General features: G+C 33.9%; 1 protein-coding gene across 1 annotated transcript; it reads right to left on the bottom strand.

The window, feature by feature from the left end:
* Positions 1–872: 872 nt before the first annotated feature.
* Positions 873–7,737, bottom strand: LOC139898898 (embryogenesis-associated protein EMB8-like). Its single transcript, XM_071881695.1, has 14 exons — positions 7,411–7,737; positions 7,218–7,307; positions 5,782–5,843; positions 5,555–5,637; positions 4,223–4,312; positions 3,451–3,573; positions 3,101–3,178; positions 2,813–2,898; positions 2,651–2,699; positions 2,488–2,544; positions 2,287–2,417; positions 1,824–1,907; positions 1,509–1,578; positions 873–1,408 (listed from the first exon to the last, which is right to left on the bottom strand). The coding sequence occupies exons 1-14, from the start codon at positions 7,656–7,658 to the stop codon at positions 1,040–1,042; spliced, it is 1,620 nt and encodes a 539-aa protein (XP_071737796.1). The 5' UTR covers positions 7,659–7,737; the 3' UTR covers positions 873–1,039.
* Positions 7,738–16,025: the final 8,288 nt, after the last annotated feature.

The following is a 16,025-nucleotide window of genomic DNA, read 5'->3' as shown; positions in this document are numbered from 1 at the left end:
AAAAAATGTACGTTTTATTAACTTCACAACTTTACACCTGACTTTTAACTACTTTTTTGTTTTACATGCATACATTAATGAAATAGAACTTTACCTTCTTATTACTATCTATTTATGGATGGATTATGGAAGTTAAAAATTAATTTAAACAATAAATTATGAACGTAGAACTTTACCTTATTACTATCTAATTTATTAAAGTTAACAATTAATTTAAACAATAAATTATGACGAAGGGAGTAGTGTAAAACAAATAAAACTGAAGGCAACATATAAAAAGGAAAAGGGCCACTAAAACTGCATTACTAGTTTCTCATATGGTACTCACACACCCAGTTTTGATCCATACACACTTTTTACCATGAAACTTACAATTATATCCCTAAGTTTGTATAAAGAGTTGAACTTCCATTATTGTAAATAAAGGTATACTAGTAATTTAGGTGTGTATAGATCAATAATGAGTGTGTGAGTATCACCTCCCTAAAACTTACTGTTTTGTTAATCATATTTGATAGTGTTTTTTTTTTTAAACAAATCATACTAGATAAGTAATTCTCTAAGAAAATAAAAATCAAATGTTTGACAGGCCAATACCCACCTGGTTTGACCAGTTTAAGAAATTTGTGTTGCTCAAAAGTCAAACCCCATATCAGTCCAATGACCCAACACGCCCATCTTACCACCTAAGTGAGTTAAAATTTCTACCCATGTGCAGCAGTCTCTTTTCAAGTCCGAAAATGTAGATCTAGCAATCTTTTGCAAAAATCAACCCTTCTGAGTAACAATATTTTTATGCATAATACATACAATTAACACATTATTTAACTTTATAATTTTTTTGCAACACCAACAGATGAATTATGTGGAAAAGATATAGAATATACATTTTATGGCGAAAAGTTCCTTTCATCAAATAATCGTTATTTTCTATAATAGCATATTAAATAGATTTAAAAAAAAAAAAAAAAAAAAAACCAAATTTTAACAATGGGAAAGGTGTGCCAACATATATCGATCACTTGAGTGATTTTGGTACTTAAATCTTCTTAAATTTCTTCTTCCTCGTAATGAAGTAGAAGGCTATACCCAACAACGGCAACGTTGACATGACGGCAATATAAGAAAGCATCCATGTTGATCTTCTATTTTGTACAAGCAACTCATCCAACCATTTTATTATCCCGGTCAGATCAACTGGCTTGGAAATTTGACCACTACGATTCGCTAAAACACGTTCTTCGGTATTCGTTTCACCACTTTCATCATTAAGTTTTTCATATGGATCTTCTACGACATCATCACGTGATAATGTATTATTGTTGCTGATGGCAGCAACCATTCCATTTGAAACATTAACATATGGTCCTTGATCAACAGTAGATTCAGGTCCAGTATGTTGAGGATTCTGACATATATATTGTTAACAACATCACAAGTTACATTCTGATGTAGCAATATGCATTAATAAGGTTTATGTTAAAGCCTTATGAAAAATGATTTTTCACCTTATGTTGTGAATGCATGAAGGGGCTATTGTGCAGAACACCAAGAAATTCATTCGTCGCTCTCACCCACCTGAAAGTTGACAGCAAATACACTTAGGTAACAAGCTTAGGTCTAATCAATATGTAGCTATTATACATTTTGAAGTGAATTACAAAATAGTCCCTGCAATTTGCTCAAAACTCACAAATATCATCCGTGGAAATTATTTGCATAAAATGTTCTTACTACAGTATTTGCTTGCAACTAATACACATGAGATGGTATTATAACTTTTGCAATTAATACACATGAAAAGTAAATAAAGATTATTATACCATAAACTAGATCCAGTAAGACCCTCGAAGAAAGCAAGATGTCCTCCATTTCGCGTTACAGCCAGCACGATATTTTTATTGGCCCTAGCATGAACAACATAAATGAAAAATAGAGGTAAACATGTATAAGTAGAAATCGCAAAATGGATTGGTCATTTAAAATTTCATCACATATCAATATATGTAATGTCCGTATATTAGCACGACAACCATGATTACAATGAATATATTTTCTTTCAACAATAACCCAAAAGTTTCAATTATATAATTCAGGACGTTTCGCTTATGTTCTAAAAATTTACCATTTTGGCGACTTTTGACCCGTTTAGCTTAGTTCTTTTTAACCCATTGTCTTTTAATTTAACAATTTGACCCACCAAGACAAAAGGTCGACTTTTGACCGACTTTGACCCGACTTTTTTTTACCAAAAGAGACAAAATTGACAACTATGCAAGAGTATACCTGCACTCGTCCCATGGAATTGCCTCCCAAGTACAAACGGGATCATCTAAAGCACTTATACACAATAACGGAATCGAAACTTTCGTCACGTACTGAGCACTGCTACAATGCCTATAGTATGCATCTACTGTCTTCAACAACAAATATATAATTAAAAAAAAGCTATGTAAGAACATTTGTAATAAGTTTAAAGAGGGTTACCTCGAATTTGCCAACTAGACGAGTCGCATAATTGTCAAAATCCCGTATAGTACGTGACTAGCAAAAGGATAAAAATAACTAAACATTATACGCTCTGAGAATGTTACCTAACCAAAATAGATAAATAAACCCAACAACTTTTTACTTTATTAAGCCTATGTACCTTTACAATACCATCCCAATCTGCAAGCCGAGAATATAAAGTTTGATGCCTGCAATAAAAAAACTAAACTTAGCATAAAATAGCGTGACCTATCCATTAACGACTACATTTTATATTTAATTTGATAAAAAAAAGATTGAAACAAAGATAGTGACCACATACAGTTGTGCATACTCTTGAAGACCAACAGTAAGAGCCTTATCATAGAATTTTTGTACAGTCCTTCGACATATGAACCTAGAGCCAATCTGCCAAAACATTTTTTTATTTTATAAAATGAATACATAATGTCTAAATGTGAGAGATGGAATAGAAAGTATCACATTCACACAAATAAACATCTAGTCCAAATTATTTATTGCCGCAACAATACCGTTAACTTTTCCAGGGACGACCCAATTACAAAGGTGAAAGATTCTATGTGTCAATTTGGGTAAGTAGAGCACTAACCAAAAGGTCCCAAGGAGAACAGATAGCAACTGCTCCAGCAATAGGAAGATCTTCCCCATCTTCTCCAAGATACTTCACCTGAAAATTCATTATACACAAAACGTTTGAGTCAACTTGTCAAGTCAGGTCAAATTTGAGCCAAGTACCGAGTCAACTTGTTTTAGGTGTTATTTCAACCGACTTGTGCATCATCAAGTTTAACATCTATGTATTTAAGTATAATTATAAAATGCTCTTTAAAGCAGCACTCCAAACATGCAAGAAAAAGCATGACTGATAATGTAAATGATTCTCATTTGATAATAACAATTAGCAATAACAAAAGAAATAAAAGTATGAAGTAAATGTACCAGAATGTTGGCACCAATGCTAGTACCGACAGCAAAAAGAGGTGCATCCGGATAGTCATGATGAAGACGGTTAATGACATCCCGAGTGTCTTTTGTCCACCCAGCATTATAAAAGCAATCTGACTGTATATACAAAAGCATTACACAATCAAGTCTAACTTGAGTGACTTGAAGAAAAAGAATAAATACAATCCATGATCATTGTACTCATTAAAATAATCAACTCGACTCATTAAATATTCTTTTATATATAAACAGGTCAGTGTACCTTATGTTATGTAGTACCCAGTCACTCGGAAATCAATCTTAAAAGTAACAGGTCAAAAGTAGAATGTACAATCTTGTAGATTTGTTTATAGAAAGGTTCACGATGTGGAAAAAGGTAACCGGTTGTTACCTTTACCTTATTATATATTATTATTGTTCAAATTAGAGTGGCTTACTTATATATTCATTTCATTTTAAGTTCCAACATAATAAGATCAAAAACATACATGTGACAAGGTTGGAATCATCTGAGGACTCCAAACAATGGGTCAGAACCGTAGACCATGTGTCTGTGTTGTGTGCAATCGTATAATTATACCAACAACGGTAGTGGAACAATAGGTTTAAAATGTGAAAATGAAGTAATGAAAATTTGATAAACAACTGTCTTACATTGGGGTAAAGAGAGTGCCGAAACATAAACAAGTATAGACCCATTATAACTTATATTACACTTTCATTTAATGCTACCAAAAACATGCATCATATGTTATAAAGTGCTCACCGTAACAGAAACTCCTCCGAGCCCTCTGTGATTGCAAACAACAACGTTCCATCCTCGTTTGGCGGTAGAGTAGGCAAGATGCTTGATATACTGAATTTTTTTTTTAAACAATTATGAACATTTTGTCAATACAAGAAAAAGGACCACATAATATGTAACTACATTTTGAATTTCTTTAATAATCGTACGTCCTCAAATTATTCATTCCCTGATGATATATCATGAAATATATGGTGCCGAGTGTAGAGCAAGATATTGGTAGATCGTCAAATGATACATCACAAATAACGAACATGTAGTATGCATGTTAAAGATAATATATTTGATGTATCATATATTAGAATAATAGATATTCTTTAACTGTCTTAAATTCTAGTAGGGTTTGATAGTACAATATATCATAAAAGTTTGGTTTCAGCACAACAATGTGACTAACCAAAAGTAAATTTAAATAACTATAACTATAAGCATGGTTTTAAAAAACGGTTGAGGCGTACGCCTCGAGGCGCGCCTCAGTACGTTTTTCCAAACTTCCGTTTCAATACGTACGCCTCAATGGTGATTATAAAACGTACGCCTCATTGGGCCGAGGCGGTTCGATTTGCTTCTGAGGCGGTTCAATTGAGAGGCGTGCGCCTCATTGAGTTTAGCAAAAAAACAGCAGGAAAGGGGTCTGGAGGCAAAAATTGGGCCGCTAAAACTAGGGCGGATAATTTATGTTTTTATAAAAGGGCTTTTCAACTCCAGAACTCAATTTATGCACTCAATTTATGCTTTTCAATTTATGCGACTCAATCAACAGCAACAATTTCTCCAGATAATTTTAATTTCATAATTTCTTCTGTTTCTCTATCACTTTTCTAATATCTAATATCTCTGTTTCTAAACCCCTGTTATGTTAATTGCACATCTGTTTCTAATTTGTTTTGTAATGTACCTGTTCTGATGTTAATAATGTATCTGATTTTGTTAATTGTGATTTTGTTAATAATGTATCTGATTTTGTTAATTGTGATTTTGTTAATAATGATGTATCACTTGATGTTAATTAATAATTATCTGATATGATTTTGTGTTTTTTATGAGTATTTGTTGATGTAATGAACTTATATTTTGAAACGGTTGAAACTTGTAATGAACTTATAATTTTCTATGTATTTTTTTTAACTCCGCCTCGAACGTTCGCCTCGGTTCGCCTCGAGGCATACGCCTCGCCTCACAAAGGGAAAACGCCTCAAGGCGCGTTTCCCTTTTTTTTTAAACCTTGACTATAAGAATATAAAAAACATTCTTAATAAGCATTCATACATAAAATTAAGTGGCAAAACTTACAGCTGAAGAGGAATCACTAGTCAATCCAGGTATTACAATTACGATGGGGGCTCTATCATCTTCATATGTTAAATCTCCCAAAACTGCATTGTTAAACAAAATTCAAACGCAACATAGAAAAACTCAAACCTACAACCTTAGGTAAATTTCTACAAGCTCTCGATCATGAAATATGTTATCTAAATCAAGACTAATGAAAACATAAATTGAAGTAATAAACACAATACCATCAGAACTCTTCAGCCAATCCAGAGCAAACGTTCCGCCATCAGAAGCGTGAAATATTTCTCTGGGAGTACAAATATAAATACATAATACAGTAAGAAATAAGTAATACCAAACATATCACTAGTGTTATATACAGTGCCGGATCTAAGAATTATAGTCACTGGTGTCACTAGTTAAAATTTAAAATTTTTTCTACCAAATGACTCATTTTCTAGAGGCGGAGCTAGTAATTACAGTTGAGGGGAACTTAGTTTATTAAAACGAAAACGTATATATTGAAACATATTAATAGGCTAACATTTAATTTTTGAGCCAGTTTAATAAGCAATATATTTTCGGATTGTCTCAAATTAATAGTTAACTTTGTATGTCATTGATAAAAGTAGGTAAAATGTAAAGACTAAATTGGCATACAATGTAATTGAGACGAAAGGTAAAAAAAATACAATGTAAAGGGTAAGCTAGCATACAACGTAATTAAGATGAATTATTCATTGTCTCAAGTAAATGAGTAATTGAGGGAAGGGTAGCGAAGGGTAAAAAAATACACACATATTCAAATTTTAAATTCCTATTTATCATTTCCATTGATTTTATGAAACATTTTAACATGCATCGTTTTAGACGGTTACTCCGTATATACTTAGGTCAATGCAAAATTCATTAAACACGATGATATATTAACATTATAAGTCTATACATTTATTTACATATTTAAATATTTTACATAATCTTCAAAGACATATTTACCCTCTCCCAAAGTCATCTTCCCCAACAAGTCTCCCTAAACTCACATACCTGCTTCTTTCCATCTTTATTTTGCTCGACATATATTTATACAAAAAGACAAATATTTACCCTCTCCCAAAGTCATCTTCCCCAACAAGTCTCCCTAAACTCACCTACCTGCTTCTTTCCATCTTTATTTTGCTCGACATATATTTATACAAAGTTGTAAAACAATTATTAGGAAAACAAACGCATACACTGATTGACTATCATAATCCCTATAATTTCTATGGTGTCACTCAGAAAATTTACATTTTTCACTGGTGTCACTAGTTAAAACCCCCAAAATTTCTCCACTACATCGCGTATTTGACTGGTAGCACGTGCTACCGGTCGGAACCATATAGGTCCGCCCCTGGTTATATATTCAAATTGTTTACTTTACTTTGTTGAATTACAAATACAATACTTACTGTAGTTATAACTGATAACCATACAAATTCAACCAGATAAACAACAAAATTAAATTAACAGCTTCGCATTCCATTTATAACATATGTATGCCATTCAGTTTTATTGATTATATGGAGTGTTTATGCAACCATTATGCCTAGGATTGGATAATAATTGATAATTGATAATTTAATAATCAAATTTTGGATAAAAAGGTTAATTATTATCAAATGTGAGACATACATATACATACCTTGTATAATCAACAGGTGGAGGTCTCCCATGAAAATTCAGAAAAGTAGTTTGAACATGAGGACTTGAGAGCCAGGGTGTAGCCATGTACCTTAATTATTATTAAAAAAAATAATAATAAATAAAATTTAAATTTACTGAAGAAAATTAGAAATTAGAAATAAAAAGTAAAACAAGGGAAGAGGTGCACGTGCCTGGCATGAAGAAGGCGACATTTAGAAGCAACGCCATGGTAAACGTGAGAGGAAGGATTGTAAGTTAGAGAAATAGGAGAGCCTCGGAAGAAAGTGAAGAAAAGGTCGTGAATGAAATGAAACTCTAAAAAGTTGTAAATGAAAATGATGAGAAAACAGATAAACCCTATTTGATAGTGAATAATTGGTATCAATCTCAATCCCTCGAAGATCAGACTCAAAGATGATGATGAAGATTGATAGTCCATATTCAACCAGATCGATTGCGATCAGGCGAAGAAAGCTAAGAAATAGTCGTCGGGAGTAGGCGGTTAGATGTGATGAACGAGGTGGAAGATAGAAATTGGAGAAGCCACTCGAATGGTGGACCTGAGTTATTTTTTTGTCTTTTCTTAATTTTCTATTAATTATAATTATAATTATAATTATAAATAAAAATATAATGAGATTTGATACTAATACACCTGTTTTTTTGATACATACACATCTAATTATTAATATGTCCATATAATAATAGTGGTTCAACTTCCTGGATAAATTTAAAGATATAATTTTAAATTTTATGGTAAAAAATGTGTATGGATCAAAAATCCATCTGTGAATATCATCTCCTCTAATAAAATATACGGAGTATAATAAAGATATGTTTTGAACTAGTTGGGCCTGAAAATCGAAGCTGAAACTCAAGCTTATTTTTCAAACTAGAAGTTTGAGCTCATATTTTTCAAGTTAGAATTTAGGGGAGTGATTCGTACACCACCAGTTTTTAGCCATACATCACTAAACATGTATTATAGTGTTGTACTGTACAACACTGTAAAGCATGTTTGGTGTTGTATGACTAAAAATTAGTGGTGTACGAATCACCACCCTAAGATTTAGAGGTCCTATAAGTTCCAGAAGCTTGTATGATAAAAACACATTAAGAACACATGGTGTTCGTAGTCTATTTCGGTGTTCATTTTCAGTGTCGAAAATAAAAGTCGAAATTGACTAACAGTGACATTGGTGGATGTGTTCACACCGTCCATTTCAGTGTCTTTTTTTTTCTTTATTACCTTTTTTATTATTATTATATATATATATATATATATATATATATATATATATATATATATATATATAACAACATTAAATTTAAATTAAATAAGAAACAAACATAAAATACTCGAAAATAATAAACCCTCAAAAACATCCGCGCCTCTAACTTTTACATTTCGTCTTCCTTCTTTTTCATCTTCCTTCAAAGAACCACAAAGAAAACCCTCAAAATAACAAAACAGCAAAAAAGGAAGGAAAAATGAAAAGGAAAAAGAAAAGCAAAAAAGGATTTGTTTTCAGCGTCGGGGTCACAACCTTGAGTGGCCGCAGTAGCGGAGACAGAGAGGGGACAAAGGGGTGCTCAGCCCTCCCCCAATAGACTCAATTCCAATGAAATATTAATATTACATACTTAATTATTTTAACTAAGCCTCCGTTAATTATTCATCTAACCTAGTTGTTTGTGGTTGCCAATCTTTCAAACCTGAATACAGATTATTATTAACTGAAACATATCGTACAAGTTTACTTATCAATTATTTACATGAGTCATATCAATTTTCAAAATGCAAATTTTATAGTAACATTTTTTTATTTGTTTAATAGTTACTAAAGTTCCGTAAAGTAGTTATCAACCCACGGATTAAACATATAAATGGATTATACATAAGAAGTTGACCTCTTTTAGTATTATTAGGTTTGCGTCTTTAAATTTCCGAGTAAGCCTCCCCTATTGTTAAATCCTGGCTCCGCCCCTTGGGTGGCCGACGTCGAAGTCGACGCTGCAGCGATGTTGATCGACGCCGGCGTCGGTGGTGGACGACGGCAAAACTGACGACAAACACCCTGTGCTCTAAGGAGCTGTTTACTTTTTTTTTTTTTTTTTTTTTTTATGTATTAAGGCATGTTTTCATTTATATGTGTTTAGGAATGAGTGTCTAATTCTATATCTCCTAAAAACAGATAAATTTTTAGATTACGTGACATATTAAGTGACAAAGAAACAACAATTTTACTTACTTAATTAAGAGCTATACATAAAAAGTATCATTAAGTAGAAAGTAAACAGGTTCTAAAAGAAGTTTTCTTATCATAGTCTTAAGTACTATATTTAAGAAATTAAGACATACTTTATTTACTTGTACTGTCTTTTTTTGGATAAAGGGTTTTACCCGGTAAATATTATTAAAAATAATAATAAAAGTACAAAGGAAAACAAACGACCACAAGCACGCCTTGAAACCTCACAGACAACTAAAGACCAAGCTAAATCCTACACACAAAGCTAGGATAAGCAAAACCAAGCAACCTACTGATCCATCTAAACAAAGACACATGCTACAACCAACCCGACTTCATTTCAAACGGAGTCGACGCCTTAGACACATTTTCCCCCGCCATAAACCGAGACTTCTCATCTTTGTCAGATTCAACATCACTCGGCTCATCCACTAAAGTATATAAATCATTATTTAGAGTATCGAATGAATTTTGAATCTTCACTTGCGAGCCTTTACTCGTCCCACCTTCTGCCCTTCTTTTATCCACCCGAGCTACCTTCGTCATGACAATATTATGTTCACTTTGGGACACATTCTTCTTGGGTCGATATACCACTTTTTGCTTTGGTTTTCCCACATTAAATCCATCTGTCTGCCTTCTTGAGTGATCCTGTCCTATTTTTTTTTTTCCTTTTATTTGAACTGTTTGAAAACCATCACTATCTACAATTTTCATGGCCACTGGAGGAGTAGTATTCTCAGTGCTACTCTTTGGACATTGCACATCTTGATGACCAAAAACTTTGCATCCTGAACAGCGTGGAGGACTCCACTCATACTCTATCGAAACTGTATCCACTGTGCTTTTTTCACCATCTATTCCAGGGATTGCTACATTTAGCTTCGAAATCAACTCATGCTCTGCCATTACTTCGATCATAGCACGTGCATAGTTTGGCCGACCCCAAGCCTCAACACACGTGGTACTAGTATAAGAATCCAACATAACCCATCGGCCGTGTATCCTGTTAAAGGTACATCATGAATTTTAACCCAAACAGGGACCTTCGTTAGATCTTCTTTGGTTAAGGATACATTTGCCGACCATTTCTTAAGAATAATCGGAACCGTTATAATCATCCATGGGCCATTCTCAATAACATCATGCATCCCTTTCAACGTAGCAAATTTGAAGAAGAAAAAACCTTTAGAATTCATCATAGTCTTCTCAATTCCAAATTTTCCCCACGCATTCATAACATAGTTCTTAACAACGGGATACGCAACTCGGTTTCCCATAAAATACCCATATAGCGTGTTGCTATATCGATCTACCGCCTCCATTACAGATGATGAAACTGGTAGCTCCACATCAATTCCTTCATCCAGATTGTTCGTGCTTTGCATTAATCGAAAATTGACCTTACTAGCCTTAACAATACCAGTTGTTGCATTTAAATAAGAGGCTTGCTGGCGAGGATTTTGGGAATTTGTAGTATCTGATTGTTTATTAATCCCGAAATTAACCCTACCATCACTTTGTTGATCCTTCCTACTAAGTGGATCCGAGACATCATCATTCGTGGAGTTCAGCTGATCCTTATCCTCCATAGAAGAATTATTCAAGCCTTGATCCACTTTATCAACACTTGCAGTCTTTGAAAGATTAGATGTGTTACCACCTTGCACATCTTCCACAACCACTCCCTTATTAACAGGAACACCTTCAAAAATTGGGAAATCATTCTCTTTGAGAATTGTCTTTCCTTCTTCCTCTACCGAATCCTTAGCTGTAAAAATCTATCATGATCCAGCCTAAGACTCTCATCATTCGATATAACAGGCAACCCATTCAAACCAAAAGTGCCATCGACATCAGCCTTCGTATTGATTCGCTGAAGATCTTCATCGGTTTCAGGCTTAGAAATCGATTCATCACTATCAGAGGATTCCGTCATCGGATCGACCCCCCCAATAGTACGACTACGCAGCACCTTAGGTTCTACGACGAGGTTGGGTTTCTTCTTTTTTTTTTTTTTTTTTTTTCCGGTCGAGCTCTTCCCCATATCTACTTATCAACGATCTCAAACCAGGTGATAAAGTAGAGCGTTGAAAACTACAATGAAAAACAGGAAGAATGGACGAAAAACCTTACGATGATGAAGTCGCAATTGAATAGCCGTATATCGCCCTAAAAGCTCGGAGGAAAAGAGGTTTACCCCAATTCCACTTGTACTGTCTTAATAACCACTTCAAATAATCAACTTACTAATTTAATGTACCATTATTCAAGCTTAATTTAATTTCTTAATTATAATCCTTGGGACTATGATTATATAAGTCCTATAATAATAAAAGGGTGATGATATGTACACAACTACTTTTTACACATACACGATCAAACATGTTTTACAGTGTTGTACGGAGTGCTTTACAGTGGTGTACTGTACAACTCTGTAAAACATGTTTGGTCGTGTATGTGTAAAAAGTGGTTGTGTACATATCACTCCCCATAATAAAATACTCCCTATAACATAAATAGTAATATAAGATGTTTTTACTTATAGAGTTGCCAGCCTATATAAAAGTGTTAACTCAATATTTACTAGTATGAAGTAATATCACAATTTATTTTGATAATTTTAGTTTTAATGTGCGTCATTAATGTGTATTGTACTCCGCATGTTATTACTTTAAAAAAAAAATTCAAAAAAACCAGTAAATTTTCTCTCTCTCTTGAAAGTTGTGAAAACAACCCAACTTTCAGATCTCGTTTTGTTTCTTTTTTTCCTCCGATCATCATTCCTCCTGGTTTGTTACTTCACCTTGCTTGCTATACTTCTTCAACCTCCCTCCCGTAAAATTAGTATTCAAAATCCTCTGATCTTAACCCTAATTTAAAGTCGTCGCCGCTGCCGCTGTGGCCTCCGGCATCTCGCCGGAGGTCCGGCGTGCCCCTTTTTTCTTGCTTTTCCTGCTTATCTCTTCTTGATCTACTCGATCCGCGAGTTGGGTAGCACTCTTGTTGGTTTCTTCCTCCTTGGCGGTTGTCTTCCCTCCTCCTCCATCTTCATAGGCGACGAATGCTTTGCATTCTATGGTGTGGTGGTTGATTTTGGATGATTCTAGGCGGGTTGGTGCTTTATCTATGAGTGTGTTCTTCATGTTACCGGAGTGCTTTTCCGGCGAGTCGGCGGTGGACCACAGGCGACGAACACTGATGTGTTCTGTGGCTCTACCGTGTGGTTAGTTGGTTTTTTGGTAAGTTTTCTCCGACCTTTGCCTTTTACTCGCGGTGTTCTTTTTTGTTTAATATATTTATTTCTCAAAAATGGCGATTTTTACTTCATCGTCCCCGTAGCCTCCTTAGGGTATGCTGTCTTTTGGGTGGTCAGGCCGGTATTCTGGCAGCTTGGCCGGAAAAAGTCCGGTTGAGCTGTTGGTGGTGGTGTTTTGTCGGCTTGTGTGGGGTTTGTTGGATAGCGTACTCTAGGTTCGTGATATCTACAACAATGTTTGTTTATCCCTTTATCACTCGTTCCATCTTCCTCGTCGCCGGTATCGGTTCTGATACGGTCCGGTGTTGTTGCCACCTTAGTGACTTTAGTGTTGTTAAGCGCCAAAAAATTGGAGATCTAGAGTGGTATCTCGGTTGTTTCCCTACCTTCCGTTAGGTAAGGTTTTGACAGGTTAAGGTTCTGAGTAGCTCACGTTTTGGGATTTTCTTGGATTTGCTGGCCAACGAGTTCTGTTCTGATTTTCTGGTTGTGGTCTCGAGGCGGGTGTTCTTGGGTTGCCCGACATATGGTTTGGTTACAGATGTACGGGTTTGGTGATGCTGCGGTTGGGTGTGGGGCTTGTGGATTGAGGTTCGCAGTTGCAAACTTCGGTTCAGGTGAGGACCTTTTTTAGGATTCGGTGGTCTAAGTGGCGGTTACACCTCACGGAAGCAGTAGCTTCTTGTTATTGGTAGGTTGATGGTATCGGGGTACTTTTCCCTGAGTGTGGTTGTTGTTCCGTCAATGTAATAGGGTTATTTCACTTAAGTTCATGTTGAACATTTGATTTACTTTCAAACAGATGTGACATCTGTATTTGTATCACTTCATGTAACGCCCTAGATTATCAGATCTCTTTTTTATTTATTTATAATAATATGTTTTTCATCAAAAAAAAAAAAAATAACTTTAAGTAAATGACTTGATTTATTAAATTTTATGGCGAAGTTATTATCATTGTTTTGATAGTAGTGATCCTCAAAAATTTTGATAGATACATAACTGACATTTTTCTTGTACAATGTAAATTTGATCTTCTCAAAACCATTATTGAACTGATGTTCTACGAAACTCAAGTAGCATTGTAATTGGAAGTTTTCTCGCATGAATTGAGAGTGCGTTCACAGACTGTGCACAATTAGTTGTTAACTAAGCATAACGAACATGAGTAGCATGATGCATTGACCATTTATTAAACCCCAATTCGCTGAGCAATGTGCCGAATCTGAAAGATGTCTAGATAAAATTCTAGTGGTTAATGAAATCAAATTTCCTATAAGCTCTGCAGATCATCCAGTAGTGTCATTTATAATGTTTAACCCTTTGTGATTTGCTCTTGAGGTTCATGAGGAAGTGACGACAACAAAGTGATGACATGCATCTGAAAAAACATGCGATATGTGTCATGCCCTGTCCTAATCCATCTGGACGAAGTCACCAACATCTGGTCCCATTGCGATGATCGACTCCAAATAATGTCTTTAAAATGAGCAAATGCACAGCGGAAGATTTCTTTCATACCTGAGAATAAACATGCTTTCAAGTGTCAACCAAAAGGTTGGTGAGTTCATAGGTTTATCATAAAACAATAAAATTTATCATTTTGATAGACCACAAGATTTAAATACTGCATGGTACAAATGAGCCCGAATCCTATACCCACCTGTATTGTACATGCGATATCTTTTAAATACAGTACACATTTCTCGTGTACGAAATCCATTTTTCATAAATCATAGTAACCGTACACATATCCTGTGTACAAAAAAATAACATACACATAATCTGTGTATAAAATCATTCTCTTGATACATAACATTCACTTTTCATTGCTTTCATAACTTGGCTTGGTAACCGACCTTAACATATAATGCGCATCAATAATATCCCCAAAACAGAACATCTCGTCTGTATAATATATAAACTTCGAAGTACTAAACACCACGCCCACTAGCTCTTCCGTCTAGTGAACATTCTGGGTGGGGGTGTTAAACCCGGTAGCTACCTTTAGGATTCGCGTCAATTAGGCGTGCACTAATTCTCAAAATTAGTGATGTTCCCTAATTCTTAGGTTACCAAACAATAATAATCAGGGGAAAATATTCATATCAATTGTGGCAATTATCACGTCCACATAATTCAATGGTGGCAATTATCACGTCCACATAATTCATTCGAGGAATGTTTTGCTTGTGTCTATCTCGTCAAACATTTATAAAAGCATTTCATGTATTCATAGTTCAAAATGTATTTCAAAAGCATTTAATAAAGAAGTTGTAAAAGTAGCGCATGTATTCTCAGTCCCAAAAATGTAAAGAGTAAAAGGGAATCAAATGAACTCACAATACTTTATTTTGTAGTAAAAAATACATATGACGACATTGAACAATGCAGGGTTGGCCTCGGATTCACGAACCTATATCAAGTATTTATATTAACACACATAATAACAATTAACAAGTTTATATATTAATATTTATTAATAAATAGCTTAATTACATCCAATTATATATTTTACATAAATACTTAATATTTATATATTAAATGTATATTAAAGTGTTTTAATTAAAATATATATAATGTATCAAAGTTTATATATATGATTATATACTATAATGTTTTAGAATTAATGGTTTCATACATAATTATATTATTATCTATAATATATATATTCATAAAAAATATGTTTACTTGTTATAGTAATAATGTTAATAATAATAATAATAATAATAATAATAATAATAATAATAATAATAATAATAATAATAATAATAATAATAGTAATAGTAATAGTAATAGTAATAGTAATAATAATAATAATAATAATAATAATAATAATAAATGAGAGTAAACTACCTTATAAAGAAAAGTTCCAAAAAAATTGCTCACGGCCGGGTCTCGAACCCAAGACCTTTCTTTCAAACAGTTTCCTTCCAAACCAGTGAACCACACATTACATTGTTGTAATAACTCGAACTTTATTTATTTTAACATGCTAGAAATCGTTTATCATCGATTATTATTACACCTTAATTATATTGAAAGTCCACTACCATTTAATAAGCCCAAGTGTCAAGTCCACCCTCAACACAATTGGCCCAATACTTAGCCTGATTCATAATTAGTTTAATTAACCAAATTGTATCCTTTAATAAAAAGGAATGGTTTGGTTCACGGGTAAAAAATAATAATATCGATAGCAGCAGCCAATAATACTTCAGTTCATCTTCATTATAACAGAAACGAATAGCATAAACGAATAGCAGTAGGTCATTCGACTATTTTTAGTTGGTTT

Source organism: Rutidosis leptorrhynchoides, chromosome 3, assembly GCF_046630445.1.
Source record: "Rutidosis leptorrhynchoides isolate AG116_Rl617_1_P2 chromosome 3, CSIRO_AGI_Rlap_v1, whole genome shotgun sequence".
Taxonomy (NCBI): domain Eukaryota; kingdom Viridiplantae; phylum Streptophyta; class Magnoliopsida; order Asterales; family Asteraceae; genus Rutidosis; species Rutidosis leptorrhynchoides.
Note: the sequence above shows the minus strand (reverse complement) of the source record. Positions and strands in the feature narration are given on the sequence as shown.

What these genes read in the sequence shown, in the direction of transcription:
- LOC139898898 (XM_071881695.1), bottom strand. Translation starts at nt 7,658, where the DNA reads ATGGACTATCAATCTTCATCATCATCTTTGAGTCTGATCTTCGAGGGA. An exon ending in TGTCGCCTTCTTCATGCCAG is followed by an intron (nt 7,308 to 7,410) that starts GCACGTGCACCT and finishes ATAATAATTAAG; the next exon opens with GTACATGGCTACACCCTGGC. An exon ending in CTTACTGGATCTAGTTTATG is followed by an intron (nt 1,579 to 1,823) that starts GTATAATAATCT and finishes GTCAACTTTCAG; the next exon opens with GTGGGTGAGAGCGACGAATG.